The sequence below is a fragment of the Lepidothrix coronata genome, unplaced genomic scaffold, assembly GCF_001604755.1.
Source record: "Lepidothrix coronata isolate B3197 unplaced genomic scaffold, Lepidothrix_coronata-1.0 Scaffold11, whole genome shotgun sequence".
NCBI classification, from domain to species: domain Eukaryota; kingdom Metazoa; phylum Chordata; class Aves; order Passeriformes; family Pipridae; genus Lepidothrix; species Lepidothrix coronata.
In genome coordinates, this window is record NW_016690191.1 from 6613538 (window position 1) to 6630544 (window position 17007).

The following is a 17007-nucleotide window of genomic DNA, read 5'->3' on the forward strand; positions in this document are numbered from 1 at the left end:
CCTTGACTGAGACCAGTGAAAGGATATAGTTCCAAAATGTACTTGTGTTGTATAAACAAAGTGATTAATGAACCACTGGACTTTATCAGCCTAAAACATCCTTTCATCCATGTCTATCTGAAGAACGACTTTCCAGTTCCAAACATTGCATTTCCCACAGTACTTGAAATGTATCTTTTTGATTTAGAAGTACTTCTCTACTGTATCTCAATGAACTCTTATTGATAGATGAGAGCAGTGGAACGTCAGAGCTGTGTGAGATCAATTCTACTACCTCTAGACCTTTCAGTCTTAATTTAGAAGTCTGAAGCTAAGCCTTTATCAATGTCAAAATTCTTGGATAAGTACATGTGCCAACTGCTGGGGGTGCACTGGGGGCATGAAGAGGTCAGTGGTAAATTCACTTGCATTGTATCAACCTCTCATGATTTAATCACTGGTCTCCTGTAAAGAATGTATATTGTTAATTCATTTCATCAGGTGTCCTGTTACTAGTTCAGTGCAGCAGAATTGAGCTAAAGACTTTACAGTACAATATTTGCCCAAGTACACATCCTTCTGCCTGCTCGTTGGAGAAAGAAAATAAAAATACTTTAAGACAGTTGTGAAAAACTGAAAAATGTGTATGAGAAAACCTGATGTTGAAAACCTCAGAACATGAAACACTGAACATGAGTTTAAAAAATTCAGTCTTTTATGAAAAATCCACACAGTAGAGACACTATAAAAGCAAAGCACTTAGAGTTTTTTGTTTTGCTATAGATCAACCTCAAACTGAATAAACATGAATCCGTGGCCTGAAAGATATGCCTAAGAAAAAAGGTAGAAAATAAGTACATGCATAGCCCTTTATCACCCACTGGAGCAGCCTCAGTATCTGTCCAGCTGCCAGGGGAGCAAGAATAAGAGAAACCCCTGAAAGCTTAGATCCATTCTCCTTTCTTCCTTGAGAAATCATTTTGGGGGAGAACCTTACAAATGAGGGGCTGCTTCTGCTACCTGGAAATCCTCTGCCAGCTGCTGAGGCCAGAACTATCACAGCCACAGAAGGACTAAGGACCCAGGCCAAGGAGTTTCACCACAGAATTTGGTGGAATAGGATTACAGCCTCGTAGAATGTATTTGATCCAAACTGAAATGATATAAAATGTGTTTTCTACAGAAACTATATTATTACAGATTCCCTGTGAAGGCTCTTGTACTGCACAAGGTGAAGACCTACTGGCTTCTGTAAGTATGATTTACACACAGAGACCTTTGGCAGCATTGGGATTAATGTTGTAATAGAAAACAAGAAAGTCTGTAATTCTTACACACAGCACTTCCACTATTTTCCCTGAAGAACAAAACCCTGAGTTTAAAATGGTAGTTGGTGCTTTAAAAAGTGCCAGTTCCCCATTCAGTTTGCCAACAAACAGAAGTATGTTAAAACAGTTTTCAGTTCACCAAGCAACCTATCACACACAAGTAATGATATAATTACTTGGGCATATGCTAGTCACACACTCCCAGCCAGCAATTAGCCAAAACAAAAGTATTGTTTGAACAGGATCATGCCTGACTTATGCAGTACCAGTTTCTGTAAGAGTAGTTTTGCCTGAAATTGTAAGTGGTTTTCATTTGGTCTTAATCCCTGAATCCCTTTCCCCCCTTCCACTCCTAATCAGAAACACATTTTGCTTGATTATGGAACTAATTTCCTTACCCAAAAAAGCAAAACAAAATCACCCTTAAAAATAAAGAGGTCTAAATTAAACCTGGGAACAAAAATATAAAGGTATAAAAAAAAAATTAAAAATCTAACCTAACATCACCTTCAGTTAAATTTCCACAGAAACACCAAATAATGCTTTTTATCTTCACACAACCTTACAAACACGTGGCTGTAAACTCTTTGAATGTGATTTAAAACTCATTATGAACATCTGTAGGATTAGTATGGAGTACCACAAACCTGACCTCATAATTTGTTACTTACACAAGATGTCCCAGCTAAGAGAATGGAACTACTTGCAGGATTCAAGTCAGTGAAATTTGTGCTGTTCTAGTATCAGCTGAGTGAGGACTCCTTTACTCGGCAGAAGAGCAATATTTCTAACACAATGCTGAAATTCACGTAGCCACATATCAGCAGTTGCACTTCTGGTGCTTGGATAAAATTAAGTTTATCAGTTCACTCTCCAAATACACAAATGAAACCACTAAGTGCTCGTTAGTGGAGTGTTTTCACTGTAGAAAAATGCCTGAAATAGTTTATGCCCACTTGAAAACAGTTTGTTTATTCAAAAAATAATCTCTAAGTGAAGAGCTAGACATTGAGATTCAAGATCTTAAGTCTTTTTAATAGTTCTGAATAGTTCTCAGGGTATCAACAAAAATGTCATGCCAGAGAATAACACAAGTGTCAGGTTCCTCAAAAGAAGAGTACTGGAGCTTTATGTACTTGGGTAGCAAGCATGCACTAACTACAGATCTTACTCCCTTCTCAGAATTAGAACTTCTTAAAAATTAACACTGATGTGTTAATTTGAAATAAATTTGTCCCTTACATGACTCATCTCTGAGCCTGAAAAGGTGTGCTCCATTTCTCTGGTGATTTAGATGCAAACTAGCTGGCAATGGAATAAAAAGGGGGGCAGACTGGGGGCAGAAGCCAGCAAGCAGCTGATACTCAAAACCAGGCTGTGACTCACAGTTCCAGAGGCAGAGCAGGGGGATGGCAATCAACAGCAGGTGGAATTGGGAAGTAGGTGAGAGAAATTGTGGAAAAATGTCTGTCAGCCCAGCTGGACTCGTAAGACAACTTCTGTCCATTAACAGTTTCCTTGATATTATACAAAAAACTTACAGAACAAACACAGTTATTGCTGTCTGACTACAAATAAAAAGGTGGAATAATGGGTTCCATCAACTTATTTCTATATTAATTCTTGAAGTCATTCAGATCCTGGGTTCCATTGCCTTTTTTTTAGTTAACACTTTAATGCCATGCTGCTTTCCCCTTTAAAAGCAGAAACCAAGCCAGAATATTTCTCTTTGTGGAAAACAAGGCATTTATTAGAATATTCATTTTCCCAATTTTGGCATTCACTTTATAATAGACCTTTCTAGTCAACCCAAAGAAAGAATAGTTATTAAAAGGACTGTAACAGCTGCAGCCTGTGTATTACAACTTGCCCATCTACTTGAAACAGACTCACTGTTTTCTACCTTACCTCACATAGCTAAACACTCATAAGTCTGACAGTGCAGATTTTCGTTAGTATTTGTTTAGAAACACCAGATTTCTTTGCCAGAATAGGTCTACTTAGTGCCATTTATCTAATTCAGGCCATCCTTGTTGTGAGTTTAAACTGGTAAACATCATAAAATTTAGAAGAAGCAAGGTCAAGTAGAAAGCTAACTGGTCAAGCAAACATTTTCTCACTTCAAAGATAAACTCTTTTTCTTTCTTCGTTCCTTTTTTTTTTTTTACCCACCCCTCCAAGAGCACTCTTTCAGCCAGCCAATCAAAGTGGAAATGTACTTCAAACACAGTCAGCCCAACGAAGTTTTCACTGCTGTCCTTGTTGGTGGTCCGTCATATGGAATGGTTTTAATACTTGGAAGCAATACCTTAAGTGTCAGAAAACAAGAACATTTTATTTCTGCAAGAAAGCTTTCCAGTACTACTAGTATTCTGGAAAAGAAAAAAATTCCTTGTAGAAGATTAAAAGGTGAAAAGCCAAAAGAAATCAGCAAGAAAACTAGGAAACTATTTCTTATGGCAAGGTTCAACTTGTATCTCAAAATTGGAGAAAGAGCTATTACTTATATATTTATTTCAAACTCATTCATGAATGATAGGAGAGGGGCATATTTTTTCAATCTCAGTGTTCTAACAGCAACTGTCATCTTTGGCTATGCATCAAAACCTATTTGGTACCAAGTCAGATTTAGATTGCATTGACTCTGTAGAATCTTAGAAATGCAGGATGCAGTGCAGTGATACAAGACATCACTTGGTGACCAGTGCAGGATCCATAAGAAAATGTTCAATTTAAACATTTCTCTTCTTTCAGATCCTGGAAAATTATTTGCTTTGAATCATTGTTTTTTTTCTTTTTCCCCGAAGATAAGGCAGTAAATGCATCAAAACTATAATGCACTATATTCAGTGCAGATGGCACCCCAGTGAATCAGGGGTGACATCTGCACTGATCAGGTCTTATAAGGTATTTTCTTCTATAGTCACAGGAGCGATAAAAAAAAGATATTCAGTGAATTTTGAAAATATCTGGCCAAAGAATTTCATCTGCATGTAATTCTAAAGTACACACATAGCAACAGAATATGCAAAGGGGTTAGTGCAATCCTGTACAAAAATGAGAGCACAGTTCTGCCAGATTAAACCAGAACAAAATGTACTATCTTGCATGTACAACATGAATCCATATGTAATTTTGCTGTGCTAGAGCAGAGTACAGTATGTTCCCATTAATATTTACTCATCTTCCATTTCAAACTGCAAGCTTGTCGTTTCAGATAGCAAATACTTTTGAATATTTAAGTAACAGCTAGTTCTATTTTACTGAGATTACTTACTAACAAAGGAATGAATGATCCTGATTAAACTGGCTCCCTGCTTGAAAAATATCCCACACAACAGCCAAAGAAAACCCCTTTGAAACATTCCTGCTTTTGGAGGATGTGAGGAAACTAATCTTGGATCATGACAATGAGGATGCTGCTACATAAAAATAATATCCATCTATCCCAACAAACTGGAAATTTCATTGGCCTGGATATAAAGAACAGTGCAAGAGAGAAAAGGACACACTTGGGAAGATACAGAAGGATCACTTTTCCTGCAAGTGTCTCAACACTGGTTAGCCAAAAGAACAGAGGTTGTGACCCACCCTCTTCTGCCACCTCCATGCCACAGTCTCAGGAACCTCTCTGCTCCCTTCCATGGACACAGGAGGAGGTTTCATTTCCACGGGAGATCAGATCAGACTCATCTTCTGTTTTGTCAGAGTCAAGTGCACAAGGTTGTTTTACTTTTCCAATTTTCAACAACACTAATGTAACTTACGATGTATAGAAACACCAGGACCCTGTGGGGATGCCCAAAGGACAGTTCTGGTGTTCAGGGAAAAGGAAGAAGTGTATTTCCCACAGGCCAGCATCCCTTCACAGTACAACAAGATAGAAAGGGAATTGCTAAAACTGAATTAAGGAATTAAGGTCTGTGAGAAGATGCTGCTGCATTTTTTATTTATGTGGCAACCTTCCTGCAATGACTCAATTTCTGTGTTGGATAGGTTAAAAATGGGTTTTCAATGTACATATATTCCTCTCTTTTTATTCGCCTGCATATCCTTATCACAGCTACCATGTATCAAACCTATCCATACCAGCTTATAAAGATTCCAGAGATCATCTGATTAAGGATTTTTACCCTCTGATTTAAGACTTCCTTCCATTCATAGGAGTAAAGGTCAAAAGAAAGAGTAGAATGAAACAAAACAAAAAAAAAACAAACAAACAAAAACAAAACAAAAACAAAACAAAACAAAACAAAAACCTTCCAGAAAAATTCAAGTTTTCTGGTCAAGTTTTATCACATGATAAAAATGAGTTTTGTGTTAACATTTCATCAAAACTATAATTAGAACTGTAGGTTATTACAAGCCTAAGAATAATGCCCTAGAAAACCAAGGAGAATAATCTTTCTATTTACCAAAGAATTTCTGGTTTACTCACAGGAAAGTAAGCTAAAGATATAGATCAGTTCCCATCTGCATTCAAAGTATTTATAATTTTTAATAAATAATGCTTAGGGACTCAATTTCCTTTCACAAAAACTACTACTGATACAGTTGCTTTTATTTTCAACATTTTGATGTTTCAGCACCATTTCCAATTCCAAGAATTCAAACTTAATTTCATACTGCTCACTAAGTGTCTGGGAAGAGCAGGCCTCAAAACTAAATCACATTTTTGATAGAACAGAAGCTGGCTGCATCCTAGCTCCAACTCAGATCCCAGTGGAATTAATGGAAAGCTTTCCATCAAGTGGAATTCTTTCCATCAAATGGAATTGAGCTTGGAACTGGCTTCTGTATAGAACTATGCTGATATTTGAGGATTTTTTTTGAGGAGGATTCAATTTGTTTGTTTTTTACTCAGCTATGTATTCATATAGTCCAAACAGTCTAGTCAAAGACTCCAAGTCTCTGTTATATTTGATTTATCATCATCCCTAAAATATGCTCCATTAAATAGAAACTATTTTGATCAAAGTGTATAACCTTTATAGTGTTTTTCAACCACTGTCATTAAATGCAGTCTGAGTTGCAGCTGCATTTTACTGTCCTGTAAGTTATTGCTTTCCCAGGTGTTTGGTCCAGGTAACATCTTATCCAAGTACCTTTTCTGTTGATAATCAAGACCCTCTAGGGTAGCAAAAATATGAATTATCGTAAACATTTAAACTGAATTCAAATAGCTCACAGTATCTCAGCATGCTTTCTGTTGTATCTTCTCTGCTTCCTTTTGACTTCCTAAAATTATTCTCAGTTTGAATAAACTCATCTCAGTTCTCCCTTCTCTTTAGAGCAGTGATGAGCAAACTATTTTCTCAAAGTAGTTCCTGCAGGGAGACCATCTTTCAAAATAAAACTGCCTATCACTGGCAGAACCATACCTTGCACTGCAGGGAAAGTTTGGCTCTTCTCTCACTTCTACAGGGAGTGTTTCCTAACAAATTCCCTCCTCTTACATCAAGAAACGCACTGTAAGTGTCTATGAATGTAATTCAGACAGTTTTGATGTGAAATTCAACTGACTGCTGGAACACATTGTGTTATGAGTAAATTTCCACAGCACACCACACATTTCCTAGGTTTACTTTAGATCCCTTGCCAAGATTAACAGCATTTCTTTCATGTTGCTTTCTTTACATTTATATCTATATTCCATGTTTAACATAATGTTTCTATGGGTCTGGAGAAAGCATTAAAGAGTTTTAACTTTAAAAAACATAATTTGTTGCTTTCTAAACACTGCTCCATCCATTATTACACTTCCCATTTGTTTCTTTATAATTCACCCAATCTCCCCTTATGAAAACTTCATGAACTAATATAATGTGCTGACTTTTCAAAAGCTGGAAAATGCAAGATCTGCCTCACACTGATTTTTCCATGAAATAGAACAATTTAGGATAAGTCAAACAATTCACAGAAGGGACAACCACCTCCAATTCCAAATGTTTTGCAGAAGTAACTGTAAGCATCAACACATCACTAAAGTATTGCCGATTTTTTCTCTACTAAATCCTATTAATATTTTCAACAAGTGCTTTTATTTATTATTTTTGCAATTAAGTGCCTTAATTTTCACTTTGTGCAATTTGTTATCATTTACTTTGCTTTCAATCTGACATGCCTTTAGAAGATAAACACACTCTCTGTATCCTAATCTGTTTCACAGTAACCAGGATCTCAGAATTCCACGAATGTGCCAATCTCTATCATTTTCACATATGGGATACTGACCTGGTCATCATAACGGTAAGTGAGGAATTGTTCCCCCGTGGTATCCTCAAGAAAACTCCCCTGTGGAGAAAGTGCAAACTCAGGCAAGAAGTATGCACCTTGGGATTGCTCTGCTCTTGTCTGCAAGAAATTCAGAAAGGTCACGTTACAGCTACAACAAACACAAGTACAATTCTTCAAAAACTCTATGAATATAATTACAAAGACTAGACATGAACTTCTGGGGGGATGGGAAGTGCTGTGTTTTCAGGCACGGTATTTCTGGGTGGATACTTTGCTGCAGAGATCTGTGATGAGGACATGCTAAATACAAGGGTCCAAAACCAGGCAAGATGCCTCAACAGCAAAATCATCTATTAAACTAAAAGAGAACATCTCTGGCGAATCAACTATCAGTGCTCAAAGACATTGGAGAAGCAACATTGTACTTTCTTATTCTTTATACACTTCACCAGAGAGTTACAGGTTGCTGCAGATAACAGGCTTTTGGGTAAATACAGTGTATTCATTTTTACAAAGGAAGATACAAAGACATAGAATCATAGACTAACAGGATCCATTTCAAGCTACAGAGGAGCTAATTCTGTCAGAATCATAGTCCCTCCAGCTGGGCTGTCTGTCACCTAGGCCCTCATTAGAGAAATGGCTTTTGCTTAGCTGATCTATTCATGTTCATAACACACCTGAAACGTGCTTAACACACTGAAAACATGCTGGATGAACACCCTGTTATTACACTTTAGGTCTGAAGCATCCCTGACACGTCGCAAATGTACTGCACAGACTCTTCTGTCCTTATTCTTCTGCACTATAACTCTGCCCTGAGAAGCCAATTGGTTTGCATACTACAGAAAATAAGCAACTATCTTTTGAATGCCTAATACTGAGTTCAGCTGTGGTAGGGAGGACAGGGCAAGGAGATGAAGATTACCTTCCAAAAAGTTGAAACCTTTCAGGAAAGAAAACAAGGCCCAAAATGTACAAGTTACTGCTGGGCATTTCCCAGTGAGTCAACTTAATTCATAGGGGTTTAATTAAACAGTATATTTTGACACATGCACAGTAATTTTACATGAAAGCTAGCAGTTGCCATCGCCCATTTTCTAGGCTCTTGGCTAGAACTGTACCAAACATAGGTGTGTAATCTCAGTGCCAGATAACTAGAGATTTCAAAAGCAATCAACATAATTTCAGCAGTTTGTGGTGGAAAAGGAAGGCAAGACCTTCTGCAGTTTGTCTCTTGCAGTAAGTTCACTTTCTGAAGCTCACAACTTAAAAAGCAGATGGCACCTCATTCCCAGGATGGGTCTGGAGAAGCTTACAGTGCTTTTGTTTACCTTGTTCCCCAAAGAAGCTGTCAGCTCCTCACACTGCAAACCCCATCACTCGTGACAGCATCAGATTAACATACTTGTTTTAAATCAAGCAATTTTCATATAAACTAGAAATAGCTTGCAAAGGACATGTCTAGACTAGGGTAAAGGTCATATTTCAGCATGCAAGACTGAACAAGATTTTAAAGAGGATTTTTTTTCACCAGGCCTACATACGAGTAATTCACATTCACATCATATTATGACATTTCTATAAAGTCTACTGCAGCACAGGTTTCACTTTTACACTTTAGCTAACTGACTTTATTTTTGCATAATTAAATGATAAAATATGGAGAACAAAGCTTCATTTGATAACAACAGTTTCCCCATAAGGCCACCAAAAGAGGTCCACAGTCACACCTCCCACTGAACCCAAGCTGGCTGCAGCCATTGTGAACCCTGACACGTGAAGGACAACCCGGACATGAAACTGGGCTGACACAACCTGGTATTTTTCCCCAGTGGTTTCAATGGGCTATCGACAGATCCTCTGTGAGGGAATATGGCAATGATGTAATCCTATGACTTCAGCACAGGGTAATGGATAGGAGAGATGCATTCAGGTTAAACTACTTCTCATTTCTACCTCTTGTGTTAATGGTGTATTGTAAAGTTTAGTTTATATTTGTAAAATACTTCAGAAAAAAATACTGTGAAGAGGTAGATTTATAACAATATTTTTGAAAGAGCTGCCTAATTTACAGACAGAAGAGAATCAAAATTAGCCCACCACATACTTCTTAGGTAAATGAATATATCACACTATTGCCTAATTTCCCATAAACAAATTTGTCAGTAGGATATGTAGCAATTAACTTCCTCGTATTTCTCATCTTTATAAGTTAAACAAGGAAAATAGAAAGTCTTTGGACATTAACCACCGTTATGCTTTGAATATAAATGATGCCAATATCTGAAGCTGAAATAACAATTTGATAAACATGACAAGAAAAACTAAGGGTTTTTAACACATTCAATTTTCTTGTTAACAGCTAATGAGCAGCTGGGCACTGGAGAAGCAGGAGAATACTTGCTAGATTCAGGCAAGCAAAATTCTGGCTTCCAAGTATGGAAAAATTCAGTGTAAAAGATGGATGTTTTATAAGGTTACACAGGAGGTTACAATGGAAACTGATCTACCAACTGCAGCAAAAGGTACTGCTGCCTATCTGGTATAACTCAAGTAACAAAGAATGCATAAGGCAATTAATTAAAAAAAAAACCACAACAAAACACTACTAAGAACACACTACAAGTTGTCATGGCAAATTTATGTGAAGCCAAGTAATCACATCTGATAAACAATCCAAATCAAAAAGTTAATTATAAAAAAATTAAAACTTCAAATCTCAAAGAACTCTTTTGTATCCACTCACCAAAGCAGCAGTTAAACATTTTTTTCCCCTCTAGATACAGGTACCTTCAAAGAAGCTGCATGTGCCCGATGCACTTTCGTTCATACATGGTACTGAACACAAAATGTAATGTTTCCACTTAGTCCATTTTATTCCCCACTGAGGAATCTACCAACGTTCCTTATGAGGCTTTTATATTTCTATGGGCACTTTGGCTTAAACATAATTCAAATTTCAGCAGTCTGTGGTTTTAAATAAATTTGGGATCATCTCTGAATGACTTAGCTAATCTGATATAAATTCATGTTTTAAAGTAAAGACTGTAAGTGCAAATTTCAGAAAACAACTACATTTCATGATAGTGTTTTAGGTCTGTTTAATGGCCAGTTTAATCTCAACAGCTTTAAGTTAAATGTGTCACGTTACAAGTACACTCAAGATTTAGAACAGACATTTTAAATCAGCTTTTATGATCTTCTTAAGCATATGAAGACAGTAGAAGGTGATTATATATCCAAGCCAGATACAATAATAATCACTACATAAAATTCATTGAAAATAATATATCATGTAGCAAGAAAGTATGCACTACCTACTGACAAAAAAAGAAAATTTATAAGTTGGAAACAGATCAGTGTTTGAAAATCTTTCTAGTTGATTAGAACATGTAACTTATTAGTCAGAAACTGGAAAAATAAGGTCTTCCATGCTACATCATTCTACCTGTGTGATCAAGGAGAACTCTCCTGATAGGCAGGTAGGTCCTGGGAAGTGTGAAATGGTACTGATTTGTTCAAAGGCTTATGCTCTGAGCACAGCTTTGATTTCTAGCTGTGATTTCTTCCTCACTCATCACTCCCCACCTGAGTGCTTAAAATCCAAATTATTCTTCCACTTTCAACTGCAGAAGGCACAACGAACAGCCTGTATCCAAACCTCTGGTTTTTAAGAGCTCTTTCCACCGAGAGCTGCACGTTGTCATTTCTCCTGCTGCCCCATTTCACTGCTCTGTGTGTCACTGACTGGAAGCATCTGCCTGAGCTGGAGTTGCTGGATTTGAGGATTTTCTATTTTATTAATGAGAGTAAAAGGGATGGTTACTGAGTGCACCCCAGCCCCTGCTGACGTTAGCAAGGAGCATGGCTGGGTAGGACTGAATGCCCACACACAGCACATGTGAAGGAGAGGGGCTTATTTTCAACTAGCTTTAGTTGATCCTGCTGAGTATCTTAGTGGCTGAGCACAGTAGGTGTGCTGCTGGGGCACAACTTCTGGTTCACTTTGACCCCAAAGGAATCCCCATTAGCACATTCTGAAACCACCACACAACGCAAAGAACTTTAACTGCTCTTTTTTTCCTTCATACCCAGGACTCACATTAACTATTGCCATCCAGCTCACTTGTCATTATCAAGTGAGAGTTTTCCTATGATTAAAAATTACAAATATTAATCACTGGTCGTTCCTTCCAAGTTACAGATTCACAATTTAATCCAAGGATTTAAAATGTTATTGTAATTTCAGATAAATTAAAAATGTAGTTTAGTCTACAATTCTTGTAGATAGTTTGATACAAAGGCTAAGACAAAGTTCAAGCAAACCTCATAATAACATGCCACTATTCTATTTAATCACAGCCACCAGTAGACTGGAAAGTAATTGTTCCATATTTATATATAAACAGCAGTAGCTTTAGAAAGAGAGATTTCTGCTAAATGTGAGCTCTGAAGGTCAAGAAGATGAGAAAACAAATGGAATGTCTCAAAGAAATGACTGGAACATAATTAGAAATAGAACAGTAATCTTTCAGGTACAAAGGAATTCATTTTAGAGTTTCTTGGCACCAAGAACTGCAAAAAGTAAGAACTCTGCTGTTATGTACTCTTAACATAAATCAACATTACTTAGACTCAAATCAGTCATTCCCTAAGTAAGCCGGTGTACTTGCTAACATTGGGAGCATAAGGAGAATAAACTGTTTGGGGAAATGAAGATGAAAGCTACAAGATTATGTTTCAAATGCTAAAGATGACAAAATGCCATGCTCTTCCTGAAACTGCCTCAAAATCTTGTTTTTAAAAAGAGGAACAGGAAAAAAAAGATAAAAGATCTAGCCATCTAAACCTTTATAGCTATGAACAACTGGACTATCCTGCCCAAAGTAAATTCTATAAAGAAAAGACCAACACAGTGAAGGCAGTTTGCTTTCCATACTTTTGTGGTTCTTTTATTAGTTCTTGTTGGAAGCGGAAAATGGGCAGGATCTTGAGAGTGTTCATGTCCAAAATCGCTGTTGTAGGGAAAAAAGATGGGAAAAGCAAATAAAATGAGAAAAACTATGTGCATGTTTAATGACTTGTAAATACATGTTTGTCAGATTAATATGCACAGCAAGTCCAATCATATACCAAAATGTGTGCCTTCCCATTTAATTCAAGTTAAATATCTGCCTCCTAAGCTGCTGCAGCACATGATTTATGCCCCAGGGAAGTAATATACCAGCTAAGTAGCAGTTCAGTTTAATGGATTTTCAAGGACTCCAATACCAAAATGTAAGATAGAGCACAGCACTCCAGCTTTACCACAACATGAAAAAGTGTGGTAGCAGATAAACAGTGTCACATCAACAATTCAGAACTTTAGATATCTCCAGAGCAAGCAATTCTGATGAATAAATATCTAGGAAGACTCAGATTAGCTTTTGTCATGGCCAAGACGCACAAAACCAGCTTCCTAAAGCTGGACGTTCTGGAACATTTAAAGACCCTGCAAGTGAAGGGAGTTTCCACAGAAGCTGCCAGCAGCTCAGCATTTCTGCAGACCAGGCCAATGAGTTAATTATTAATATTAAACTAAGAGGCCAGCATTTCAAATCAGAATTAAAGTATAAATGTCATGTCTCCTAAAAAATGAAAGAGGACTTGGCTGAACTGAAGCCAAGCACTTCTTCATTAAAGAACCCTGAAACACTGAACTTGACTGTCAGATTTTATCAGGGAAATAACAAGTGAGACAATGAGACAACCTGAAAAACTGAACCAGAAGTTCTTCCGGAGACAGAACTCAAGAGTGAGACTCAAAGATTGTTGTTCCATGTTGCATAATCTGTATTAGTTAAAAGCAGACTGAAGACATGTCTGATTTAAGCCCAAATCTAATGATTTTTCCTCGCATCTCTCATTCTAGACCTGTTAGAACATGAAGAAGTGACACGAGCTTGGGAAAATGTGCCTGCAGGTTGAAAATACATACAAAGAGCAGCAAAAGACAATTCTTAGGTATTTTGCATAACACACCTATTTACAACACAGTAAAATGCTGTCAGAAAGCAATTTGGAAACTGATAGTTCAGCTATTGTTTCAATAGTGTCTACCACTGAAAACTGAATTTCAGCTGTAACTATAATCATAATCACAGCTGCAAGAAAGCAACTGCCTATATCACCTCTGCTGCTCAAACCATCCTGCACCCATTCAAGCACTCTGAGTCATTCCACTGACTGGAATGTGCTTAACATCACGTCACCAGAACAATAGTGCTCAGTCTAAACCTTCCTTCAGGCTGTCGGTCTGTACAACTTTAAGCTAACACTGAAACGGGAAGAATAATGGAGATAATTTTGGTTTTAAATTAAGATATTATCTTCCAGCCTTTTCAAAAGGATATTTCTTGATTAAATGTAAATACTTTTTTTTTTTTTTGCATAGCTTGTGCTGCAGACTGAGATCAACATATTTTGAAATCTTTTTCTGTGCCTTCTAAAATTTATACCAATGATTAAGCTTTTGGATATTTATCAACAACTACTTATGTTTTCTCTTGTTATTGTCTGGCTAAAAGATTAAACGTTTCACTGAAAGGCTGCAGTACTATTTAGCCAAAATCTCATTTATTTTCAAAACCCAGCTTAAATATCAACTCTGTTTCATATTTCTAAAAGAAATATGAACCCTGGAGTTTTCCTTCTTCCAATGAAGCTTCTTCTAAACTCTGTGTTCAGCAGACTCTACCTTCTCTCCAAAGGATTGATCTGGAGTGCCTGATATTTCCTCTAAAATGAGCCACAGTAACAGACTGAAGTTGCTCCCAGTGATATCAATGGCAAAGTTCCCACCATCATCCTTACAGAACCAGGGCCCAAATATATCTGCAGCAGGACAACATCCCTTGCAATATCCCAGGGCTGTAAGTAACACTGCATACTGAATTCTCTCTAGTTTTGTATAAATAAGAGCCAAAGGGAAAAATTCAGCACTCAGATGAGATAACCCTGGAGCAGTTCATTTCCAATTATTGTCAGAAAGTTAGTGACTGTGGATCAGATTCTGCTTTCAAAATATGCAATACCCAATTATTTCCCTAATAGTCTCTAGTTTAGCCTTTGGGGAATGGGCACAGCAATGCCTAGATACAACATAAAAGAAATTTTATAGCATATAGATAAAGCATATACTATACTGGTGAGGGAGGATTCTACCTGCATGTTCCCCAAAGCTTGTGGGGTTTTTTGTTGTTTAAGACTGAATCTGTACTAAGTTCCTCTTTATCTATTTTCCTTTGTGCTAAAAACAGTGAAAGGCAAAGAATATCTGGAAATAAGACAAAATACTGTTTCATTAAAATCCCTTTTTAAAGTCTTGCAAGAAAGACATAGGTGACTGAAGTCTAAAAAGGCTTTTTATCCCTCCTTTCCCCATATGTTCCAATATTTCAGACAAAACCCTCTTTTTATTCTTTATCTAATAACCTAATGATTGGTAAAAATCTTGTCATAAAACAAGTCCATTCAGCATTGTTGGAGCATGTTCTCATGGAACTCTCTCTTTTATTCACTGAAAGTTTCTAAGGGTTCTTATGATCTCCACAGAAAAAAAAAAAAAGTGCTACAAAAGTACTACCAGAAACCTTAGCAAAGAAACCAGGATAATCTGTAATTTTTTTTTAAGTTTTGTGTTGTGAGTTAACCCAACAGGCAGGTAAATACCACACAGCCATTCCCTCACTCACCCCCACACGGGGATGGGGGAGACAATCGGGAAAAAGGTAAAACTCTTCGCTTGAGATAAAGGCAGTTTAATAGGAGAGAAAAAGAAAGGAAAACAATTGTAATGATGATGATAAAAGGATGCACAAAACAGCTGCAGTCACTTGTCCTGGCTGTGCCCCCTCCCAGCTTCTTGTGCACCTCCAGCCTCCTCGCTGGCAGGGCAGTATGAGAAGCTGAAAAGTCCTTGACTTAGTGAAAGCGCTGGTCAGCAACAACTAAAACATCAACATTATTCTCATCCTAAATTCAAAATACAGCACTATACCAGGCAGAAATTACCTCCACCCAGCCAAAACCAGGATATTTTGTTAGTGTCCTTTATCATGAACACCACATGGTGAAAGATTTCTTTTTTTTTATTTTTGTTAAACTGGCAAGCTGCTGACAATTGCATTCATTTGCAGGAAGCAGACAGTCTTGCTTGTCTATGACCATGATTACAAGTCCAACAACACACTGGGGGAGACTTGAAGCATAATCTTTGAGGAACAGCAGATTTATTTACAGAAGGCAAGGAAAAAAGCATAGTTGAAGGCTATGTAGGATCACTTTCAGAGGCAGTGGGATTATAAAGCCCAACAACTCAACACATGCACTGAATGAAGATTCTCATTGCTTAAGGAGCAAACAAAATGAAATCAGAAAGGATATAGTGTCATTTCTTTACTGAGTGGTAGGAGCCTCCATCATTGAGGGCCAAGACACCTTAGTAGCTTTGGCAGGCCATGCATTAACAGAGACCTTGGGATTATTCCATGACACCACAAAAAATTGACAATTCTCATGAGATGAACAAGAAGCTGTAGCAGGCTATGGGTTGCAGGACCCTAATCCTTTCCTAGTGGGATGCACAGCACCCAATAGGCTTGCAAGAGCAACATCACTCTTTCCTAAAAAATTACTTCCTTCTCATCCCCTTCCCCAGTATTCAGACTGGGTAACTGCTCTGATAATGCTAAAGAAAGGTCATAAGGAAGGTGTGAGTGCTCCCAGGTAACCAAATATTTCATCTAAACAAAAAGCTTCCTAAAAACTAACATAAAGCAAGAATTCTGGGCAGGTGCAACTTCATGGCACCATTTTGTTAGCAATTCTGCAAAGCATTTGCAAAATGCTTCTTTGTTTTCACCTGGCCACAGTGACATGCCCACACTGGTGTGACAGCAGGATTCAGGATTTAAGGAACAACACGTGCAGTTAGATATGACCAACTATTCTACATGCAGATCTAAACACCCCAAGAAAGGTAACACAAGTGGCTAGCAATTCATATATTTATATGTGAGCAGAATGGGGCCTAGGACACTGTTGGGTACTGCAAAAAAGTGTTAGTCCCTATGAGGTAAATAGGCTAATGATGAGGGGAAGTACGAGACAGAACTTCACACAATACTTAGTTCCTACACAGAGCTAAAAAATACACTTAGTTCTTATATACTCTATTATTATAGTACCATTCATCAGGAGATCTCATATGTCTCAAAGTTGTCATTATCCTCATTTACAATGGCTGCTCTCAGGAGAGTCTGGCTGAGAATGACATGGGACTCCTGACTCAGATTTTCCCAGTTCTTTTTAATTTAAATTATGACCTTGATGTTATTAATGTTATGTTATGTTAGTATGATTATTTATATTTAATTTCCTTTTTAGTTTTTTCTTTAATAATGATATAATTTGAACTGAC

At 37.3% G+C, this 17007-nt stretch overlaps 1 protein-coding gene across 8 annotated transcripts in view; it reads right to left on the minus strand.

Moving 5' to 3' along the window:
* The window catches only part of ADAMTSL3 (ADAMTS like 3), a 180465-nt gene that overhangs the window by 137052 nt on the left and 26406 nt on the right, over window positions 1-17007 (minus strand). For all 8 annotated transcript variants that reach the window (XM_017805094.1, XM_017805098.1, XM_017805099.1 and 5 more), the window contains exon 3: window positions 7542-7661. In XM_017805094.1, the coding sequence (XP_017660583.1) occupies window positions 7542-7661 (120 nt within the window). The remainder of the gene's footprint in view (window positions 1-7541; window positions 7662-17007) is intronic.